At 49.4% G+C, this 20,779-nt stretch overlaps 2 protein-coding genes across 4 annotated transcripts in view; one reads left to right on the forward strand and one right to left on the reverse strand.

The window, feature by feature from the left end:
* The window catches only part of LOC308480030 (uncharacterized protein), a 164,451-nt gene that overhangs the window by 29,290 nt on the left and 114,382 nt on the right, over window positions 1-20,779 (forward strand). The window lies entirely within an intron of this gene.
* Window positions 1-20,779, reverse strand: part of TGM2 (transglutaminase 2) — a 65,537-nt gene that overhangs the window by 25,840 nt on the left and 18,918 nt on the right. For both annotated transcript variants that reach the window (XM_081011194.1, XM_081011195.1), the window contains 3 exons: window positions 13,398-13,640; window positions 11,122-11,240; window positions 737-865 (listed from right to left, as the gene is read on the reverse strand). In XM_081011194.1, coding sequence (XP_080867320.1) covers window positions 737-865; window positions 11,122-11,240; window positions 13,398-13,640 — 491 coding nt within the window. The remainder of the gene's footprint in view (window positions 1-736; window positions 866-11,121; window positions 11,241-13,397; window positions 13,641-20,779) is intronic.

The following is a 20,779-nucleotide window of genomic DNA, read 5'->3' on the forward strand; positions in this document are numbered from 1 at the left end:
CGGAAGTGATTGTTCCAGTTTGCGAACATTCTTTTGGAACCCAAATGTCCAACAGGATTCCACGGCTTCCGATTGGCTGCAGGAGCTTCCTGCAGCCAATCAGAAGCCACACTTTGGTTTCCAAACGTTTTGGAAGTCAAACGGACTTCCAGAACAGATTCTGTTCAACTTCCAAGGTACGACTGTATTTCTTTTCGATGTTACACCTTCATAATTGCATAATTTTTCTTATCCTTTGTATGCTGCCCAGAGAAGCTTGTCTTATGGGGAGTCGTGCAAAAGCCATAAAGAAATAAATAGCATTTTGGCATTGCAGGGGGCTGGACTAGATGGGCCTCGTGGTCCCTTCCAATGCTAGGATTCTGAGATTTAAAAGGGCATGATGTTCGCACCCCAATTTTAAGGTTCAAAACCTGGGAGGCGAAGGACTCCTAAGCCCTGCTGACAAACTTGTAGAACGAATTACCTGAAGTAAGACAAAGGCAGCAGCATCTCTGATACACGTTTCAGAACGCAAATGTCCCCTAACACATAATTCCGTGTTATCTTATTCTGCAACCAGCCCGTGGGCAGGAGTTTGGGCCATCTCAGCTTTGCAGGAAAGCCCCCCGAGTGTGTGAGGAGGACTCGGCTCTCTGTGGGGCTGGCAGAAGACAACGTGAGCATCTCCTTAGGACTGGGCAGAAGCTGAGGAGGTCACCCACGTGGAGGGCCTGCCCTCTTGCTCCAAACTCACCATGGCACTCACTACCCTGCTGATATAGACAGGGCTGTTGCGTCGGGAGCAGTCCTTATCCTGGTTTCGGAGGAACTTGGGGTTGGTGTCCAACAGCTGGAGGCAGATGTCCAGAATTTCATCTTCAAACTAATCCAGAAGGAGAAGGAAGGCATAAGAAGAAGACTTCATCATCATCATTACGGCAACTTACAAAAAGTGAAAGAGCACCAACAAACCCCACATACATGCATTAAACCAAGGGGGGTTACATTAAAACATCTCACCAACTCTAAAAGTGCATAGTTTAAAGCCAAAGGCCTGGTTAAAGAGGAATGATTTCCCTGGTGGTTGAAGATATATGATGATGGCACCAGGCGAGCCTCCCTGGGGAGAGCATTCCACAAGCAGGGAGCCACCACTGAAAAGGCCCCGTTCTCATGTTGCCGCGCTCCGGGCCTCTTGTTGAATAGGCAAACAAAGAAGGGCTTCAGATGATGATCACAGGGTCTGGGTTGGTGAATAGGAGGAGAGGCCATCGTGAGCTGCATAAGGCTTTAAAGGTCAAAATTGGGCCCAAAAACTAATGGGTAGCCAGTGCTGTCAGACAGTTCCAAATGAAAAAGAAGAAGAAGAAGAAGAAGAAGAAGAAGAAGAAGAAGAAGAAGAAGAAGAAGAAGAAGAAGCAGAGGAGGAGTTTGGATTTGATATCCCGCTTTATCACTACCCGAAGGAGTCTCAAAGCAGCTAACATTCTCCTTTCCCTTCCTCCCCCCCACAACAAACACTCTGTGAGGTGAGTGGGGCTGAGAGACTTCAGAGAAGTGTGAGTCGCCCAAGGTCACCCAGCAGCTGCAGGTGGAGGAGCGGAGAAGCGAACCCGGTTCACCAGATTGCAAGACTACTGCTCTTAACCACTACACCACACTGGCTCTCTGGCACCCAGGTTTTTCTCATTTCCCTGAGCTGCAATAAATCAGGAATAAAGCAAACTAGTCAAGATGCTGGATCATGGCAGTCTGCACCTCTAACTCTCTCTCTCTCTAAATAGCCACAATCGGTATTACCGCTGTGCCATATGGAGAGGAGGGGGTTAAACCTTCCTGGCCACTACCAAAATCCCCACCACTGTCCCACATCTATTTGCTGTGGGGGGAAAGGACCCATCTTAGCCAAAGGATGCCTGCCGCGTGTCTTCCTGCATCGTGCGGATGAAGAACACCACAAACAAAATACCATGGACCGTTTGGAGAGATATAAAATATGAATTAGGAAAGAATATGCAGTTGAAAAGGTTGACCGTAGGAGCCACGGAGTGGAGGGTGGGAAGTCTGGAGATTCAGAGAAATCTCTAAATATGGATATGTATTTTGTATTGTCATAATTCTACACTTGTAAAATTAAATAAAAATTATTTCAAAAAAAAAAGGAAAAAAGAACACCACAAACACCTCCCTGAATCCAGCTCAAGGTCCATCAAGTCAGCCATCAAAATCAGGGAAGGGGTGTGTTTTTGAGGCCCCAAGTGGAGGGGGACAAACAAACCTGTCCAAACGTGGGTGCACACGTCAAAGACATATATTAGCCGTTGAGTCTAAGAAAAACCTAAACACATCTGAGTGCAACACATTTTCTCTGCTTTGAGGAGAGTTTTCCTTTCTGGTAAGGCAGAGGGAAATAAGGAGGGAAGCTGAGCATGGTTACGGATTGATTAAAATCCAAAGCTGTGTGTTGCTGCACAGATCTCAGCAGCTCCACATGCCCATTGGGTTGGTAATCTGCGTTTTAAAAGCTCTCTTAACGCCTGTGATTATCAGGCTAATTGTCCCACTGAGTTCATAGCATATCCTCTCTCTCTCTCTCTCTCTCTCTCTCACACACACACACACACACACACACACACAGCTAGCTCCTTTTTCTTTGCCAAGACACCCTCCCTCAAGGAAGATGGGACCAGGGCAACAGGACAGAGTCCAAGGGAATTTAACCCTGGTTGCTTCCCTAACAACCGAGAATCCGGGGATTCTCTATAGGTGGCAACGTATCATTTAAACCCACAGCAAGGACTCTTGATACTGGGGGGCCCCTGTGACAACTCATTCCCTGCACTAGGTGTAAATCAGAGCCGAGGCACAATGGAAACAAAAACGGTGTTTTTATTAAACGCTCAGAGCGGGATAAAGCGTGACCGGTTCAGCATTAAAGCCACAGTACTGATTTTCTGTCTGAAATGCCAGTTCAGGTTTAAACACGAACTGTGCTTGCAATCCTCCACTACAGAACTGTTTATATGAAAACAATTTCTTCCTCGAATCATAGAATTGTAGAGTTGGAAGGGGTCCAAAGTGTCATCGCCTTCAATAACACAGGAGTAGCAGCTAAGGACCATCCACTTTTCCTTTTCCTGCAAAAGCACCTCTAGCCCTTTGCGGGATACTTTCCCTCCACCTGAGGGAATTGGACAGCTTTATCCTACCTGGATAAAGTCGTGATGTATGGAAGTGAGAGCTGGGCCACAAAGAAGGCTGACTGCCGAAGAATGGATGCTTTTGAATTCTGGTGCTGGAGGAGACTCTTGAGAGTCCCATGGACTGCAAGAAGATCAAACGTATCCATTCTGAAGGAAATCAGCCCTGAGTGCTCACTGGAAGGACAGATCCTGAAGCTGAGGCTCCAATACTTTAGCCACCTCATGAGAAGAGAAGAATCCCTGGAAAAGACCCTGATGTTGGGAAAGATGGAGGGCACAAGGAGAAGGGGACGACAGATGACCAGATGGTGGGACAGTGTTCTCAAAGCTACTAGCATGAGTTTGACCAGACTGCGGGAGGCAGTGGAAGACAGGAGTGCCTAGCGTGCTCTGGTCCAGGGGGTCACAAAGAGTCGGACACGACTATACGACTAAACAGCAACAACAACATCCTACCTGGCAAACCCGTAAGAACAGCTAGCTACTTCCATCGCCAGGCCCTGACTCCAGGTTAAATTCTCGCTTACCATCCTTATTCTGTCCTGATGGGCCAGAATCAGCTCCCCACCATGACTGGCTAAGGGTCTGCCGGATGATGACCCAACGATCATGTGTCAATTACCCCCCCACCATTAATTGATCAGGCCGGGGGCTCATTGAAGACAGCATCCTCTTCTGACAGTGGCTAACCAGATGCTCATTGGAATCCCCACAAGCAGAACCTGGGTTCAAGACCACTCTCTCCATATGTGATCTGCAGCAACTGATACACTGCCAATTAGCTATTTTCATTTTTATCACATTTATACGCCACCTTTCCAGCAAGGAGCATGAATTGGTGTGCATGGTGTGCAACAGCAACCTTGTGAGGTAGGCTATGCTGAGAGGCGCTAACTGACGCACGGTCAGCTTCATGGCTGGTAGGGATTTGAACCCGCATCTCCCACATCCTAGTCTAACCACTGCACCAGCTATAATGGCTAGGAAACACTGATAGACTTCTTCTATGTGTTTACCAGAGGCAAACCTTCCATTTGGCGCTCTATCCATGCGCTCACGCACACACACACTTCTTATTTCCTGCATTTTGCCAAAATGCTCAAGAAAATGCAGCTGGCCTGCAGCCAGTCTTGAGAGCAGGGGCTCCATCCAGCCCCCTAAACCATTAGCAACCTACACCTATCTTGCTTCTTATGTTCCCCTCATTTCTACAGCACCACACAGGACTTCCACATTGACCTGCAAACCCGGGGAATTTTTCCGTGATTCCTCGGGCAGGATGGAACCTGCAGGGCATCAGGGATGGTGATGAGGAAGCTGATTCATGAGGAAGGTGCTCAGCCCAGAAGCTTTTGCTCCAAGCCGCCTGGAATGTGCTGGAGGTTGAACCCACTTGCGAGGAAGAAATGGAAAAGACTGGCCTGGTCTGACTAAGAGCTGAAAGGGAGTTTTTCCCTCTCAGTTTAGGATTTCCACTTACTGAGAGCTCAGTAGGGTTGGCCAGATGGGGTGAGCAGTAAAGGTAAAGGACCCCTGGATGGTTAAGTCTGGTCAAAGGCGACTCTGGGGTTGTGGCGCTCATCTCACTTTCAGGCCAAGGGAGCTGGGGTTTGTCCACAGACAGATTTCCAGGTCATGTGGCCAGCATGACTAAACCACTTCTGGCACAATGGAACACCGTGATGGAAACCAGAGCGCACGGAAACGCCGTTTACCTTCCCACCACAGCGGTGCCTATTTATCTACTTGCACTGGTGTGCTTTCGAACTGCTAGGTTGGCAGGAGCAGGGACAAAGCAATGGGAGCTCACCCCATCACGGGGATTTGAACCGCCGACCTTCCAATTAGCAAGCTAAGATGGGGAAGCGGGACTGGCAAGTCCCATCATTGCTGTGATGTGGGAAGAAAAAGAAAGCTAATGCTATTCTAGGCTCCATCAACAGAAGTCAAGCATCCAGCTAAAGGATGTTTTAGTTGTGATTCCATGCCTGATGGCCACCCAACCTCTGCTTAAAAAGCTCTAGGGAAGTAGAGTTCACAACCTCCCGAGGGGGACTGTTCCATTGGAGGGTATAGAGCTATGCAAGCCAAGGAGATAAATAACTATACAACCTTTGGAAGACATCTGAAGGCATAGGGAAGTTTTTAAATGTTTTGTTATGTTTATATATACAGTGGTACCTTGGTTCTCAAACTTAATCTGTTCCAGGGGTCCGTTCGCTTCCCAAAACAGATCGAAAACCAAGGCATGGCTTCCGATTGGCTGCAGGAGGATGTTTTGGCTTCTGAAAAACGTTTGCAAACTGGAACACTTACTTCCGGGTTTGCAGCATTTGGGAGCAAATTTGTTCAGCAACTAAACCGTTCGGGAACCAAGGTTCCATTGTATATTTAAAGCTGCCCAGAGTGGCTGGGGCAACCTGTTGTTGTTGTTGTTAAATAGGATGCCCCTATTTTCATTTTGAATTCTGGTGCTGAAGGAGACTCTTGAGAGTCCCATGGACTGCAAGAAGATCAAACCTCTCCATTCTGAAGGAAATCAGCCCTGAGTGCTCACTGGAAGGACAGATCCTGAAGCTGAGGCTCCAATACTTTGGCCACCTCCTGAGAAGAGAAGACTCCCTGGAAAAGACCCTGATGTTGGGAAAGATGGAGGGCACAAGGAGAAGGGGACGAAGGAGGATGAGATGGTGGGACAGTGTTCTCGGAGCTACCAACATGAGTCTGACCAAACTGCGGGAGGCAGTGGAAGACAGGAGTGCCTGGCGTGCTCTGGTCCAGGGGGTCACGAAGAGGCGGACACGACTAAACGTCTAAACAACAACAATTTTCATTGGAGAAATGTTGGAAGGTATTCAACAGCTCTTTCCATCCAGCATTCTGTTCTCACTGTGGCCAACCAGATCAGATGCCTCTATTGGGAAATACACAAGCAGGATTTGAATACAGGACCCCTCTCCACTCCTGCAGTTTCCAGCAACTGGGATTCAGAAGCACCTCTGCTTCTGACTGTGGAGGCAGAGTAGAGCCCTCCTGGCTAGGAGCCTCCTGGAGAAAATCCTTCAGTGTGGTCCCATTTCTCAAAGCCGCAACAACCAGGACTTTGGCAGAGCCTGATGCACATTTTATTCACGGCTGCAGAACCTACGGAGGGCAAGAGATTCTGGCACCGAGAGTGGCAGCGGACGCCACTTTGAAGGACTTTCTCAGTCATCGGAGAGAGCGACAACTGGCTGCCTCGTCTGGAGGCGTCAGAAGCGGTTTTTATCTCGCGGTCCAGGAAGAGGAGTTGGGCAGGCTGACAGCCAGCCAGGATGCCTCTGGCCTGTTTGTGCAGCAGAGATTAGATGCTCGCTGAAGCCTCAGATAAGAACGGAGAACTCCAGGGAACAGCTTCCCCCCTGTTCTGGCCCCATAGAAAGGCGAAAGGAGGGGAGGGGGCAGCTGTGAGCCAAAGCACAGTTTGGCTCAATGAACAGTCCCAACCTGCTGCCCTCCAGAATTAGGCAAATTCATGCAGGAGAGGACCCGGAGAGTTACGGTCTGCCTTCGGAGTCAGCAATGCGCATGAATACCAGGTGCTGGAAGCCACAGGAGTTGTTCTGGTGCTCGATTCCTGGTTGTGGGTTTCCCATTGGGCATCTGGGGCAGAGGGAGCCACGATCAGTACCTGCCCTTGCCTTGCTCTGTAAAAATTTTTGTGTGGCTATGGGGCCACCATACCCAAAAGGAGACTTTTGGATCAAGCCTGACAGCCATTGAATTGCCCAGCACACTGCTGATTCCCCAGGCAGATCTCGCCCCAATGCTGTGGTGTTTTCCTCCCTTTCATGTCCTTGGCTGTCATCCGGATCAGTTTCAGACTATCTGATTTCTCCTCATGTGCAGGCTTGCTGTATATGGATTTGATCTGTTTTTATTCTCTTTAAATATCTGCATTTGCTTCCTGTTTGTACTGGAGAGCTCCAGGAATGCTGGACTGGGTGATGTGATGATGAACGTTTTGTACAGTCAGATGTTTGCACTTGTTCCTGTTGGCTTCTGGCGCACGTCCGAAGCAAATACAACAACCTGGAACCCAAAAAGCTAGTGCAAAGTGTGTTATCTTTGGCTCCATTTCACAAACGGAGGAACTGAGGCTGTGGGGTGCAGCTTTGCCCAAGGTGACATGTCCCTGTGAGGATCATCAGGACTCTGAGATCTTGGCTTAACTTGCCATCCTATCCTCTAAAATAGCCTTTGCCAACGTGGTGCTCTCTAGCCAGCACTGATGGGAGTTGTAGCGTAAAACATCTGGAAGGCATTAGATTGGCTCTAAAAGTGCCTGCAACATGGCTGTTTCTGGCTGAGGACCTTCTGTTCTCTCCTTATCATGTGCTTGAATATGGAGATGGATGGTATCCTGCATTATTACCTCAGGGCTGGAGAATAGGACTTGCCCAAGACATTTTGCTGCCTGAGGCAAAGGACAAGATATTCCCTCTCTCCCTATCCCATGGTCAAAGCCCACCAGATGGTCAGATGCATCTTATTTCAATGCTGTCAAGTGGGCAGCATCCTTTGCTACGTCCAAAAGATGCTGGCTAGGTTAGAGCTGGCCCTGTGAAATATGCTCAAATAACTCCCTGTTCCTGCCCACTCTGCAGCAACTGCCGCCTGAGGCAACTGCTTAATGGTAGAGCCAGACTATCTAGATCAGCGGTTCTCAACCTGTGGGTCCCCAGATGTTGTTGGACTACAACTCCCATCACCCCTGAGCTCTGGCCTTGCTAGCTAGGGGTGATGGGAGCTGTGCTCCAACAACATCTGGCGACCCGCAGGTTGAGAACCACTGATCTAGATCATAGGTAGGCAAACTAAGGCCTGGGGGCCGGATCCGGCCCAATAGCCTTCTAAATCCGGCCCGCGGACGGTCCAGGAATCAGTGTATTTTTACATGAGTAAAATGTGCGCTTTTATTTAAAAGGCACCTCTGGGTTATTTGTGGGGCCTGCCTGGTGTTTTTACATGAGTAGAAGGTGTGCTTTTATTTAAAATGCATCTCTGGGTTATTTGTGGGGCATAGGAATTCGTTCATTTTTTTTTTCTTTTTCAAAATATAGTCCGGACCCCCCACAAGGTCTGAGGGACAGTGAACCGGCCCCCAGCTGAAAAAGTTTGCTGACCCCTGATCTAGATGGCCACCAGCTTCCCCTCAGCAACGCAGCTCTGTTGCTGGACAGCCCTGTCTCCCACAGTCCAAACCAAACATTTGGGGACACCATCTCCAGATTTGCACATACCCAAGGGATGCCCATCTTTTATGACTCTGCATGCACAGAATTTCATGTGGGTCATGTTGCTCCTGCTAACGGATACAAAACCTGGACTCCAGTGTGCAATGCTATGCAAGCTATGCAGAATTTCCCCTGACCCTGACTGGGTTCAATGATCTATAGCCTCTCTCCCCTTCTCTCTCTCTCTCACTCTCTCTATCTCTGTCTCTTGGTTCCTGCAAGTTCTGGAGTCAGCAATTTCACATCCAGAAATGTGTGGGATTATTTCATTGGCCCAGAAAGGTCCTCAGTATGTATGTTTCAGCTTGTTGGGTTTCACCCATTTGAGATGAATTTCTGTGATAATAATAATAATATTATAATTTATTATTTATACCCCACCCATCTGGCTGGGCTTCCCCAGCCACTCTGGGCGGCTTCCAACAAAATATTAAAATACCGTAATAAATAAAACATTTATTATTATTATTATTATTATTATTATTATTATTATTTACACCCCGCCCATCTGGCTGGGTTTCCCCAGCCACTCTGGGCAGCTTCCAACAAAACACTAAAATACAATAACCTATTAAACATTAAAAGCTTCCCTAAAGAGGGCTGCCTTCAGATGTCTTCTAAAAGTCTGGTCGTTGTTGTTCTCTTTGACGTCTGCTGGGAGGGCGTTCCACAGGGCGGGCGCCACCACCGAGAAGGCCCTCTGCCTGGTTCCCTGTAACTTGGCTTCTCGCAGTGAGGGAACCGCCAGAAGGCCCTCAGTGTCTGGGCTGAATTATGGGGGTGGAGACGCTCCTTTAGGTATACAGGACCGTGATATTTAAAAGACCATTGGCATCAGATAAAATGAAGTCCTTCTTCATGCAGCCTAGTGTTAAACTATGGAACTCACTGCTGCAGGAGGCAGTCATGGCCACCAACTTAGATGGCTTTAAAAGAAGATTTAGACAAATTCATGGAGGAGGAGGAGGAGGAGACAACTGATGGCTCCTAGCTAGGATGGCTCTGCTCTGCCGCCACGCTCAAAGGAAGCAATGCTTCTGAATACCAGTTGCTGGAAGCTGCAGGAGAGGAGAGGAATCTTGTGCCTGGATCCGGCCTGCGGTTTTCCCATAGGCATCAAAATGATCAAATAACAGCATATAACTCGGAGTGTTCTGTTTAAACTGCCTGCACATAAGAAGAGCTTTGCTGCTGGATCAGGCCATTTAGTCAAACACTCTGTTCTCCCAGCAGACAACAAAATGCCCACAGGATGCCCGCTATCAAGACCGGGGTGCAAGAATTCTGTCCGTCTGCAATCCCCACACTGCCTCTGATGCTGGAGGTAGAACATTGTGATTTATAGCCAAATAAGTTGGCATTCTTGTTATTAAATATACCAAGAAAAAAGCAAACCAAGAACTCTGGCCATTATAAGTTTCAGCAGTGGGAGTGGTCCCTACTCGCAAATCAATAGTCAATTGTAACAAAAACTAATCCATTCAAAAGTATGTATTCTGTAAAGGATTACAAACTCAAACAGAGATTACAAACTCAAACTCATAAGGATATGTATAACACAATAATTTGTTACAGTATTAAAGATAAGAGTTTATGAGTAGAGATAAGTTCATGTTAGTCCATAGTCAGATTTGACGTGAAGATCTTAGTTTCAATCACTGAGCAGAAGTCAGAATTCAGTTATGGATCAGAAACCGGGACAGGGCCCTGTTTCGACGTATTCATCTTCATCAGCTGGAATCATCGTTACAATTTACTATTGATTTGCAAGTAGGGACCACTCCCACTTTTGAAACTTATATTGGCCAGAGTTCTTGGTGTGCTTTTTTTCTTGGTATATTTATAGCCAAAGACAGCTACATCCACCATGAATTTATCTAACCCCCACTTAAACCCTTCAGAGTTGGCAGCCATCACTGGAACTTGTGGCGGTTTGACCGGGTGCTTTGCGAAGAAGCACATTCTCTCATCTGTCCTGCCTCTCCAAAAGGAAACAAAATCATTCTGGCAGGTCCATTTCCACGCTCTCCTCTCTAAACCTTTGTAAGGGTTACATTTTTAAAAACTCACCCCATACGCTTTTAAATCTACTGTCATCCACCCAAAGCCTTTGGAAACTTCGGGTTCTGGGGGGAATTGGATTATTTCTGTGCAAGTGGACAGCATGACAGGAGCCGAAGTAATCTATGAGTGGGTGCAAAGACAGATGGATGAATGATGGAAGCACTTCTGGCATAGGGCATCAGAGGACGGAGCCCTTTGGGCAGAAGACAGAGCTGTTTTGAAAAGCATTGCCTGAAGAGCTGCAGAGTGTTGTGAAAATGTTTTGATCCACTTCAGTCTCCTCTGTGTCCTTGTTTTCCAAAGCTTGCTGAGGAATTTCAGCCTTTTGCGCGTGCTGTCTCTCTCTCCATCCCAGGGGGAATATGCCAGAAACTCCTCATATTGCCTCTCTTCTATTTTGTGGAAGATTCTCTAAGAGGACGATAGACAGGCAAGTTCTCTGCTCAGGTATCTGATGGTGTGGTGCCATTTACACTCCTGGAGTGCCTGTTTTCAACCAAGCGCAGAGGGGCTTGGACTAATGGATCCTTTAGGCCCCTCTTCCTGCTCCCCACGTGCTTCGCAAAAGGGCAGCAGAGGGCAAGGAAGCAACTCACCTGGCCAAAGTTCCATGGGATCGAGTAGATGTAATCCTTGGATCCCTGGTAGATCTGGCCATGCTGGGTCAACACGTATTCCACACGCTGCTCTTCGCTCTCCAGGAAGACAGAGTCCGCTGCGGGGAAAAGATGCCGTCAGAAGAGGAAGGCGGAAAAGGCCTCGGAGGAGAGGGATGGGGGAGAGGCCGTGTGGTGTAGTGGTTAGAGCGTTAGTCTAGGACCGGGATGACCTGGGTTCGAATTCCCAACGGCCATGAACGTTCATTGTGTGTCCTTGGAGGCCAGTCACTGCCTCACAGCTTAAACCTACCTCACAGGGCTGTTGTGGGGATTAATGAGGACTAGAATGTGGTCTAAACCACAGAGCCTAGGGCTTGCCGATCAGAAGGTCGGCGGTTCAAATCCCCATGACAGGGTGAGCTCCCGTTGTTTGGTCCCTGCTCCTGCCAACCTAGCAGTTCGAAAGCACGTCCAAGTGCAAGTAGATCAATAGGTAGCGCTCCGGCGGGAAGGCAAACGGCATTTCCGTGCGCTGCTCTGGTTCTCCAGAAGCGGCTTAGTCCTGCTGGCCACATGACCCGGAAGCTGTACGCCGGCTCCCTCGGCCAATAAAGCGAGATGAGCGCTGCAACCCCAGAGTCGTCCATGACTGGACTTAACTGTCAGGGGTCCCTTTATCTTTACCTAGAATGTTTATAGCCCAATTTTTCCTCCCAGGTAAAAGGTAAAGGTAAAGGACCCCTGGGGGGAAAAGTCCAGTCAAAGGCGACTACGGGGTTGCATCTCGCTTTCAGGCCAAGGGAGCCAGCATTTGTCCACATAAAGTTTTCCAGGTCATGTGGCCAGCAGGACTAAACCGCTTCTGGCGCAATGGGACACCATGAGAGCACATGGAAACACTGTTTACCTTCCTGCCACAGCAGTACCTATTTATCTACTTGCACTGGTGTGCTTTGGAACTGCTAGGTTGGTAGGAGCAGGGACCGAGCAATGAGAGCTCACCCCGTGGCGGGGATTCGAACTGCCGAGCCTCTTTCCGGCAAGCCCAAGAGGCTCAGTGGTTTAAACCACAGCGCCACCCACATACGTGATTCTAGCCTTCATTTAAGCCCCACAACAACCCTGTGAGGTAGGTTAGAGTGAGAAGCAAGCACTGGCCCAAGGTCACACAGTGAGCTTCATGGCTGGGGGGAGAGATTTGGTCCTAGGCGAACACTCTAACCACTGCATTGCACTGTCTCTGGGAAAGCCTAGAAACTGAGAAAGCAGATCCCTTCTGATGTCATCAAGGAGAGTGGGATGACCCGGGAGCAGAGCCCCAGCAACACGGCAAAGAATCTTGGAGCAAACATTGCAGATTGCTCCAGCTGCTCCTTCAAGTAAACGGAATCTAAATTCAGGTAGGCAGCCCAGTTGGTCTAACACAGTCAAAATAAATAAAAAAATTGCCCAGTAGCACCTTAGAGACCAACTAAGTTTGTTCTGGGTATAGGTTTTCGTGTGCATGCACACTTCGGAAAACTTCAGATTTGCACACGAAAGCTTATACCCAGAACAAACATAGTTGGAATCTAAAATAATCCTCCATTTTGCTCTGCTCTCTGTGTCTGTTCCACTTTAGCATCCAAACCCCGTGGGTACATTTCAACCTTTGAACACTGACACAGACAAAGGTAGTAAGATAACACTCATCGGCAGCATCATATGGGATACTGAAAAGTTTGCTGGGGAATGTGGTCTCCCTGCACTAGAAACATAAAGCCTTGTCTAGGGGAGGAGGCAGTGGGGGAGCAGGAGATGCTGCCTGCCCGTGTAGACAATACTGAAGTCGATAGACCAATGGTCTAACTCTCTCCAAGCCAGCATCCTTCCAAACGGGTCTGCCGCCTTCTAACTGTCCGAGGCTTCTGCAGCCCTTTGGCCTGAGATCCCTTTAAACTCGAGTTCCTACAGACTGGAACTGGGAACCTTCTGCACACAGAGCACACGCTCTAATACCACTCCGTCCATGGCTAGAAGGTTGGAGCTTCAATCCCCAGCAATTCCAGGCAGGACTGCAAAAGACCCTTGTCCATTGCTGGTCACTGCAACCTGGTCTTTGCCAACCTCGTGTCCTTCTCCAGATGTTTGGGGCGGCAGCATCAGCGTGACGGTGCTGGCCAAGGTCAATGGGAGCTGTAGTCTAAAACATCTGGAGGGCGGAAGGTTGGTGAGCACTGATCCAGATGCTCCCGTGATGATGCGGGCTCCTGCCAAGGCTTGCAATCACCTACCTGGGCACCATGGGTTGAAGAGCAGGACAAATTCGCCCAGGCTGAAGCTGGAGCCCTGATGGTCAGTGGCAGCGTCCATGGTCAGGCGGTAGCGGCCTATGCGGGCGTCAGGAGGGGAGGAGATGGACAGAGTAAGAGAGGTCCCCTCCTGGCATTCCACGGCTGAGCTCCAGACAGCCTCTTCCAGGGAGCAGGAAAGGGGAAAGAGAGATCTGGTCCCTGATGTCTCGATGGGGCAGGGCCCTGCAGGAGGAGGAAGCAAAACAGGCCGGTGGTCAGAGCTCTCTGCGCATGAACTAGGGATACGGGGCAGAACGCAGCAGCCAGACAGCAAAAGCCGCTTTGCAGTGGAACGGACGCTCCTTCCTTGGGCGATTTTAAACAGAGGTTGGATGGCCATCTGTCAGGGATGCTTGAGCTGAGATTCCTGCATTGCAGGGGGCTGGACTAATAATAATAAATAATAATAATACATTTTATTTATACCCCGCCCTCCCCAGCCAAGACCAGGCTCAGGGCGGCTAACACCCAATATAAAAACAAATTGATTGAAATACAACTTAAAAACAAGATTAAAATACAACATTAAAACATTAAAATATTAAAATGCAGCCTCATTTCAATTGAAACTCAAATCAAAAACTTTTGGGGGGATGAAAACGTCAAGTCTTCACCAAGGCTAACTTTCCAGACTGGTCCTACACGGGCCAGAAAAAAGCCAGGGAAGTCCCCAAACAGGAGTTCCATCACAGAAGGAGAAAGGAAAAAAGAAGAGGGGGAGGGAATCAAATTGATTCTAGATGACTCCTGGGGGTCCCTTTCAAATCGACCATCCTACAGTTCTATGATTTTGTGAAAGAGATTCCAATTAAACACCGGAAACAACTTTCTGATGGAAAGAGCTGCTCAGCTGTGAAACGGACGACCTTAGCCACTCCCAGTTTAAAAGCCATCAGCCATCAGACCCAAAGCAAGCAGAACCTCTCCCACATGGTACATTTATAGCAGTTTTATGCCACTTTTAACAGATAGGGTCCCCCCCAAAGAATCATGGAAACTGTAGTTTGCCAAGGGGTTGGACTAGATGACTCTTGGAGGTCCCTGTCCAAGTCAACCATTCTACAGTTCTATGATTTTGTGAAAGGAGATTCCAACTAAACCCCGGAAACTACTTTCTGATGGTAAGATGGTAGTTTGCCAAGGGTGGTGGGAGTTATTTGGAGACTCCGATCCACCTCACGGAACTATAGTTCCCACGTTTCCCTGGAAAGAGGGGTTGGACCAGTTGAAGCCTGTGGGGTCGAAAAGCCCCAGAGAAAAGAGCCCTGCTGGCTTCACAGGTGGGAGGAAAAAGCCAAATTCAGGGGCCAGTGGAGTAATATCCGCCCTCCCTTCCCCACAGGTGGGCGGGGTTTGCGGCACCTAGCGGGGCTCACCTGGGCGGGTGCCACCCACCTGCTTGAGCTGGCCTTTGACTCACCCTCTGCCAGGGAGGACAATGGATGGCCGGCAGGGGGTGGGCCGAAGGCCAAAAGAAAAGAGGCTGACCCTTTGGCTCAAGCCTCTTTTGCTGTTCTTCCTTCCAGGATCAATCCCTCTCGCATTAATTATGCAGTGAGTAAAATTAACAGGGCCATGCGCAACACCATGCGGCAAATTGGTGGGTTCTCTATCCCACATCCCACCATCACAGCAGATAGAGTTGACCTATTCCGGGGGGATGGGGTGCACCTGACCCCACTGGGTAATGACCTCTGGCTCCACGACTTGCAACAAGACCTTGGGGACTGTATAGGTTGCAGGGTTTGATTGGCCCTTGGTTGTGGGACTTGGCAGCGGTTTTTAGGCCTTGGCAAGGTAGCCTTTAGTCTAACATCAAGTTGGGGGGGATGCATTCATGCTACCTCCCCGTGTGGCGGCGCTTGCAGGGCCCCTTAAAGGGCCAAAACCAGGAGTCCCTGGCCCTAGAGTGGTGGCATGTAGGTCAAACTCCCGGCACAACTCAATAAAGTTGTGGCCAATTTGAACCCATACTCTGGTCTCTTGTCTCATCATTTGGGATAATGAGGTAGGCACCACAGACAGGGTTCAGCGCATGTGCCCGCAAAAGGCAAAAACCTTGACAGACAGCACCGTGTCTCAAGATGGGCTGCGAGGTTTGTTCCTTTGAAGAGTCTTTATGGGAGAGCGTTTATTTCCAGCCTTTTTTCCAGGGTGTGGCTGTTTGGGAAGGAGGAGGTTTTCCTGATGACTGATGAGGCTACCTGAGCTGCGTCTCCTGAGGGTCACAGGATCACGCTGCCAGCCACCGAGGTTGCAAGCTGTTCCACCGCTAAGAGACAACAGGATCATGGGCTGATGCAGGACTGGACGAGGCCAGCAAAGGAGAGGCGTCCTTGGCGGAGCAGATTTATCAAAGCTGGGCTTTGTGCACCAGCCCCGTCCCTCGTCATTCCGTGTCAATAAATAGACTCCTGAACCAATGCACACATTTCAGGTGGCCTCACCCCGCCGGCGGTTTTGCTCCAGCAATCCCACAAGCCCATAAATCTGAGAACAAGCAAGGGAGCATCTTGCCATGTAAGGCGATTCCCTCGCCATCTCTTCCTCCCCAGCACAAGTTAACAAGGTGAAATTCAGACAAGGATGAAAACCTCCAGACAGACGCCTTTTATGCAACGTGGGAGCCCTGTGTCCCATAACCGGCAGCGTCCACGTTTTCAAGGCAGCGAGGCATTTATTATCCCACGCGATTTATAAAAGGTATAAGCCGCTGGGATTGCAAAAAAACAAACCACACACCTCACATTAGTTTGCGAAAAGTTAAAAGATGGCTAAGAAAAATGGACAGTAATTCGAGGCATGCAAAAAGTTAAAAGAACAATTGACTAAGAGCAGATTAAAACTTGCACTAACTTCCTAAACATCTGGATAGGCTTATCTAAACAAGCATGTTTTCAGCAGATGCTGGAAAGAGGACAGTGAAGGTACCTGACAGATGTCAAGAGGGGCTGCCTCACTAAAATATCAGTTCCTTGCAAATGTGGAACGGGACTCCCTGGTCCTGAATGGGGTCACTGTGCCCCTGAGGGACCAGGTGCGCAGCCTGGGAGTCATTCTGGACTCACAGCTGTCCATGGAGCGCAAATTAATTCTGTGTCCAGGGCAGCTGTTTACCAGCTCCACCTGGTACACAGGCTAAGACCCTACCTGCCGGCGGACTGCCTCGCCAGAGTGGTGCATGCTCTGGTTATCTCCTGCTTGGACTACTGCAATGCACTCTATGTGGGGCTACCTTTGAAGGTGACCCGGAAACTGCAATTAATCCAGAATGCGGCAGCTAGACTGGTGACTGGGAGTGGCCGCCGAGACCACATAAAACCGGTCCTGAGAGATCTGCATTGTCTCCCAGTACGTTTCTGAGCACAATTCAAAGTGTTGGTGCTGACCTTTAAAGCCCTAAACGGCCTCGGTCCTGTATACCTGAAGGAGCGTCTCCACCCCCATCATTCTGCCCGGACACTGAGGTCCAGCGCCGAGGGCCTTCTGGCGGTTCCCTTGCTGCGAGAAGCCAAGTTACAGGAAACCAGGCAGAGGGCCTTCATGGTGGTGGCACCCACCCTGTGGAACGCCCTCCCACCAGATGTCAAAGAGAAGAAAAACGACCAGACTTTTAGAAGACATCTCAAGGCAGCCTTGTTTAGGGAAGCTTTTAATGTTAAGGTTTTGTATTTTAATATTCTGTTGGAAGCCGCCCAGAGTGGCTGGGGAAACTCAGCCAGATGGGCGGGGTATAAATAATACATTATTATTATTATTATTATTATTATTATTATTAGGTGCAGCTGCAACAGTTTGAAGAGGTCAGATAGGTGCATATGGGGAAGGGTAAACTGGTCCCAAATTGCGAAGGGATTTGTATGGAATAGGAGCTTCCAAAGTCAAAGGTTGATACTCACAATGGCTGCAACGTTTTAAGAAAGAACCTTGTGACAATCCTATACCTTGTGCCCAAGGCGGTTGCATAAGTTGGCACAGTTATGGCAGTTAATTATAGCCTTTTTTGTGTTGCTAGAGCAGCTGATCAGTCGGTTTGTTCTGTTTTGCTGCTGCCTGTCTCCGAGTTAGTGAGAGTCTGTTGGAGTTTTAGCCTCAGTGATAAATCTCTGCAGTGCATTACTAAGATAAGTAAGACCTGCCTGCCTTGTCCATATGCATTTAATCTAACAAGTGCAAGGACACCGTGAGGACAATTTATTATTTAATCTTTAAAAGAGTGTCTTTCGTATTTTTTGTGAGGGGAAAGGGAACAAACAAAAGGGTTAAACTGCCCGGTCCCTAGCTTTCACATAAGCTCTGAAATTAAATACAATTGCTAAATAAACTAACCTTTATTAACTTTCAGAAATTATCACAGGAAATGTGATGTTTTTCAGAGCTGAAATCCTAGTTCCCACAATTTATATGTGAACAGTAACTTCTTGAACTTGACTTGGGAGCAAAATCAGCAACCGGTGCAGATTTCTGAGCACAGGCGTTATATGCTGATGGGGGCTAATAATAATAATAATAATAACAATAATAATAATAATAATAATAATAATCCACCCATCTATAGCACTCCCCTGTCAGCAACCGCGCTGCAACATTCCGCGTGCCATGATTGTGCTTGAGACAAGCCCTTGGCGGTGACCCACCCCCTGCACTGGCTGCCCTTAAATAGCCAGGTTGTTTTGAGGGATGGCTGTAAACTTCCACTGGCCAGTGGTCAGAAGGCAAGATGCCCCGAAGACAGAGCTCCCTTTTGCTTCTGTCCAGGCGCAGCCCACAAGCGACAGGGAGCCTTGCAAAAAGAGGCTCTGCCCTCTTCCGAGGCTCCACCCGAGACGGAGCGTTCGGCAAGGGGTGAACTGCAGACTCATGCTTCACGCCTGCCCTCCCCGCCCGTCTGCCCACGATGATTCACAGCTTTCACGGAGTGCCAGGGCTGGTCACAGACTTCCGCTCCTGACTGTCTGCTCAGAATCAGAATCTGAGAACTGCAGGGTTGAAGGGAGGGACCCTCAAGGGACATCTAGTCCACCCCCCTGCAATGCAGGAATTTGGGGCAGTTTGTGCCACAGAAGGGCCTTGGAGCAGAGGCACTCTTAGGGGTGGCCCTGGCATTTCCTGATGGGCCCCAGGTCTTCTGTTCCTACCTCCTGACACCCCTTTGCTCAGGTGCCACTCAGGTGCTACAGCTCCCATCAGCTCCAGCCAGTGTGAGCCCTCGTCCAAAAGATCTTGAGGGCACCAGGTTGGCAAAGCTTGGGCCAGAGGGCCAGATCTGGGTCAAAGAGGGCCAGATGTGATGATGTGAACATGCATGAGGGCCGACCAAAGCTGCTGAAGTTGTTGAGCTTTTTTCAGAATTTTACCTCTAAGTTGTTGGGCTTTTTAAAGGATTTGACCCCAAGGTTGTTTATTTAGGATTTTACCCCAGGACATATACTACTATGGGGCCAGATTAAATCGACTGCCGGGCCCCCCAAACGGACTTTGGACAGGTGCCCCCTTGTGCAAATGTTCCCTCTAGCTCTGGGCATCCTGGGAGCTGAGGGACATTGTAGCTTCATATGAAAGATCATAGAATGGCAGAATTGGAAGGGGCACCCGAAGGTCCTCTAGACCCACCCACCACAAAGCAGGAATGGCAGCCAGGGAATACCTGACAGCCGGCCACCCAACCTCTGCTTAAACACCTCCCAGGAAGGAGAGTCCACCACCTTATGAGGTCAGTGGATCATAGAATGGCAAGGGGGTTGGGAGGGACCCTGAGGGTCATCTAGTCCAACCCCCTTGCATTGCAGGACTCCCAGTTCAAGAATCCCCAACAGACGGACGTCCAGCCTCTGCTGAAAAGCCTCCAGTGAAGTCCTGGTCTCCTGCGCTGCTCCTCACCCCCACCCTAGTTGTGGACGGAATTGGAGTCTGTGTGCGAAAATACACATGAGCTCACAATGGTGTGTGCAGCTTGCTTGACCTCTCTCCTTGGGCGGTGTGTGTGTGTGTGTGTGTGTGATCCTGCTGGGACACTCGAGCGTGAGAACAAGGCTAGGCTACGGCTTCCTTGAGTCGCCGGAGCCATTACTCAGCCCCCCGGGGAACAGGAGTAGCTGTTTCTCCTCCGCCTTCTTCCCAAACAAGCTCACTGTGTTCTTCCTCCCTCGGACAAATGCAAAGAATTACAGGGTGGGGGAAAGCAAGGCCCTTCTCCATCGGAAACATGCACAGGATCTGTTTATGCGCAACCCTGCGGCCTCACAACAGACCGGACCATCCCACCCCCGGTGGCTCATCAACAAGACCTTCTCTTTGCACAGCGAGGTGGAGGAGGCCCTCGTGTCAGCCTCTCACTGCCCAGACTTCCTGGAACCTGAGGTCTGCCCTGGGGGAGAGACAAAGGGCCTTTCACCACCTGGGTGGATAAATCCAGATTGGTACACTTTGCTCTGGGAAGGGTGGGTCGAAACATCAGGGCGTGGGCTGGAGCCTCATCTTTCGCACAAAGGTCCCTTATCCTGGGGTCGGGTCTTCTCTGGTGCCCTCGTCGTTCAGGGCAGAAGACTGTCAGGTGAGAGGAGAGCCATCTTCAAATATCTGAAGGACTGTCCCAATGGAAGATGGAGCAAGCTGGTTTTCTCCTGCTCTGAAGGGCAGGACCCAATCCAAGGGATTCCAATGGCAAGAAATGAGATTCAGGAATAGGACCCTTTACCTTTAATAGGAAGGGACGCGGGTGGCGCTGTGGGTTAAACAACAGAGCCTAGGACTTGCTGATCAGAAGGTCGGCGGTTCGAATCCCCGCGATGGGGTGAGCTCCCGTTGCTCGGTCCCTGCTCCTGCCAACCTAGCAATTCAAAAGCACGTCAAAGTGCAAGTAGATAAATAGGTACCGCTCTGGCGGGAAGGTAAACGGTGTTTCCGTGCGCTGCTCTGGTTCGCCAGAAGCAGCTTAGTCATGCTGGCCACATGACCCAGAAAAACTGTCTGTGGACAAACGCTGGCTCCCTCGGCCAGTAAAGCGAGATGAGCGGCGCAACCCCCAAGTCAACCGCAACTGGACTTAACTGTCAGGGGTCCCTTTACCTTTAATAGGACCACCCTATTCTGCCTGGGTCAGACTACACCTAGAATACAGTGTCCAGTTCTGGGCGCCACAATTTGAGAAGGAGGTTGACAAGCTGGAAGGTGTGCAGAGGAGGGCGACCGAGATGATCAAGGGTCTGGAAACCAAGCCTGATGAGGAACGGTCGAGGGAATTGGGTATGTTTAGCCTGGAGATACAATAGCCACCTTCAATTATCTTAAAGGCTCTCATATGGAAGATGGAGCAGGGTTGT

The sequence above is a fragment of the Podarcis pityusensis genome (assembly GCF_964106645.2).
Source record: "Podarcis pityusensis genome assembly, chromosome: 6".
In the NCBI taxonomy this organism is placed as follows: Eukaryota; Metazoa; Chordata; class Lepidosauria; order Squamata; family Lacertidae; genus Podarcis; species Podarcis pityusensis.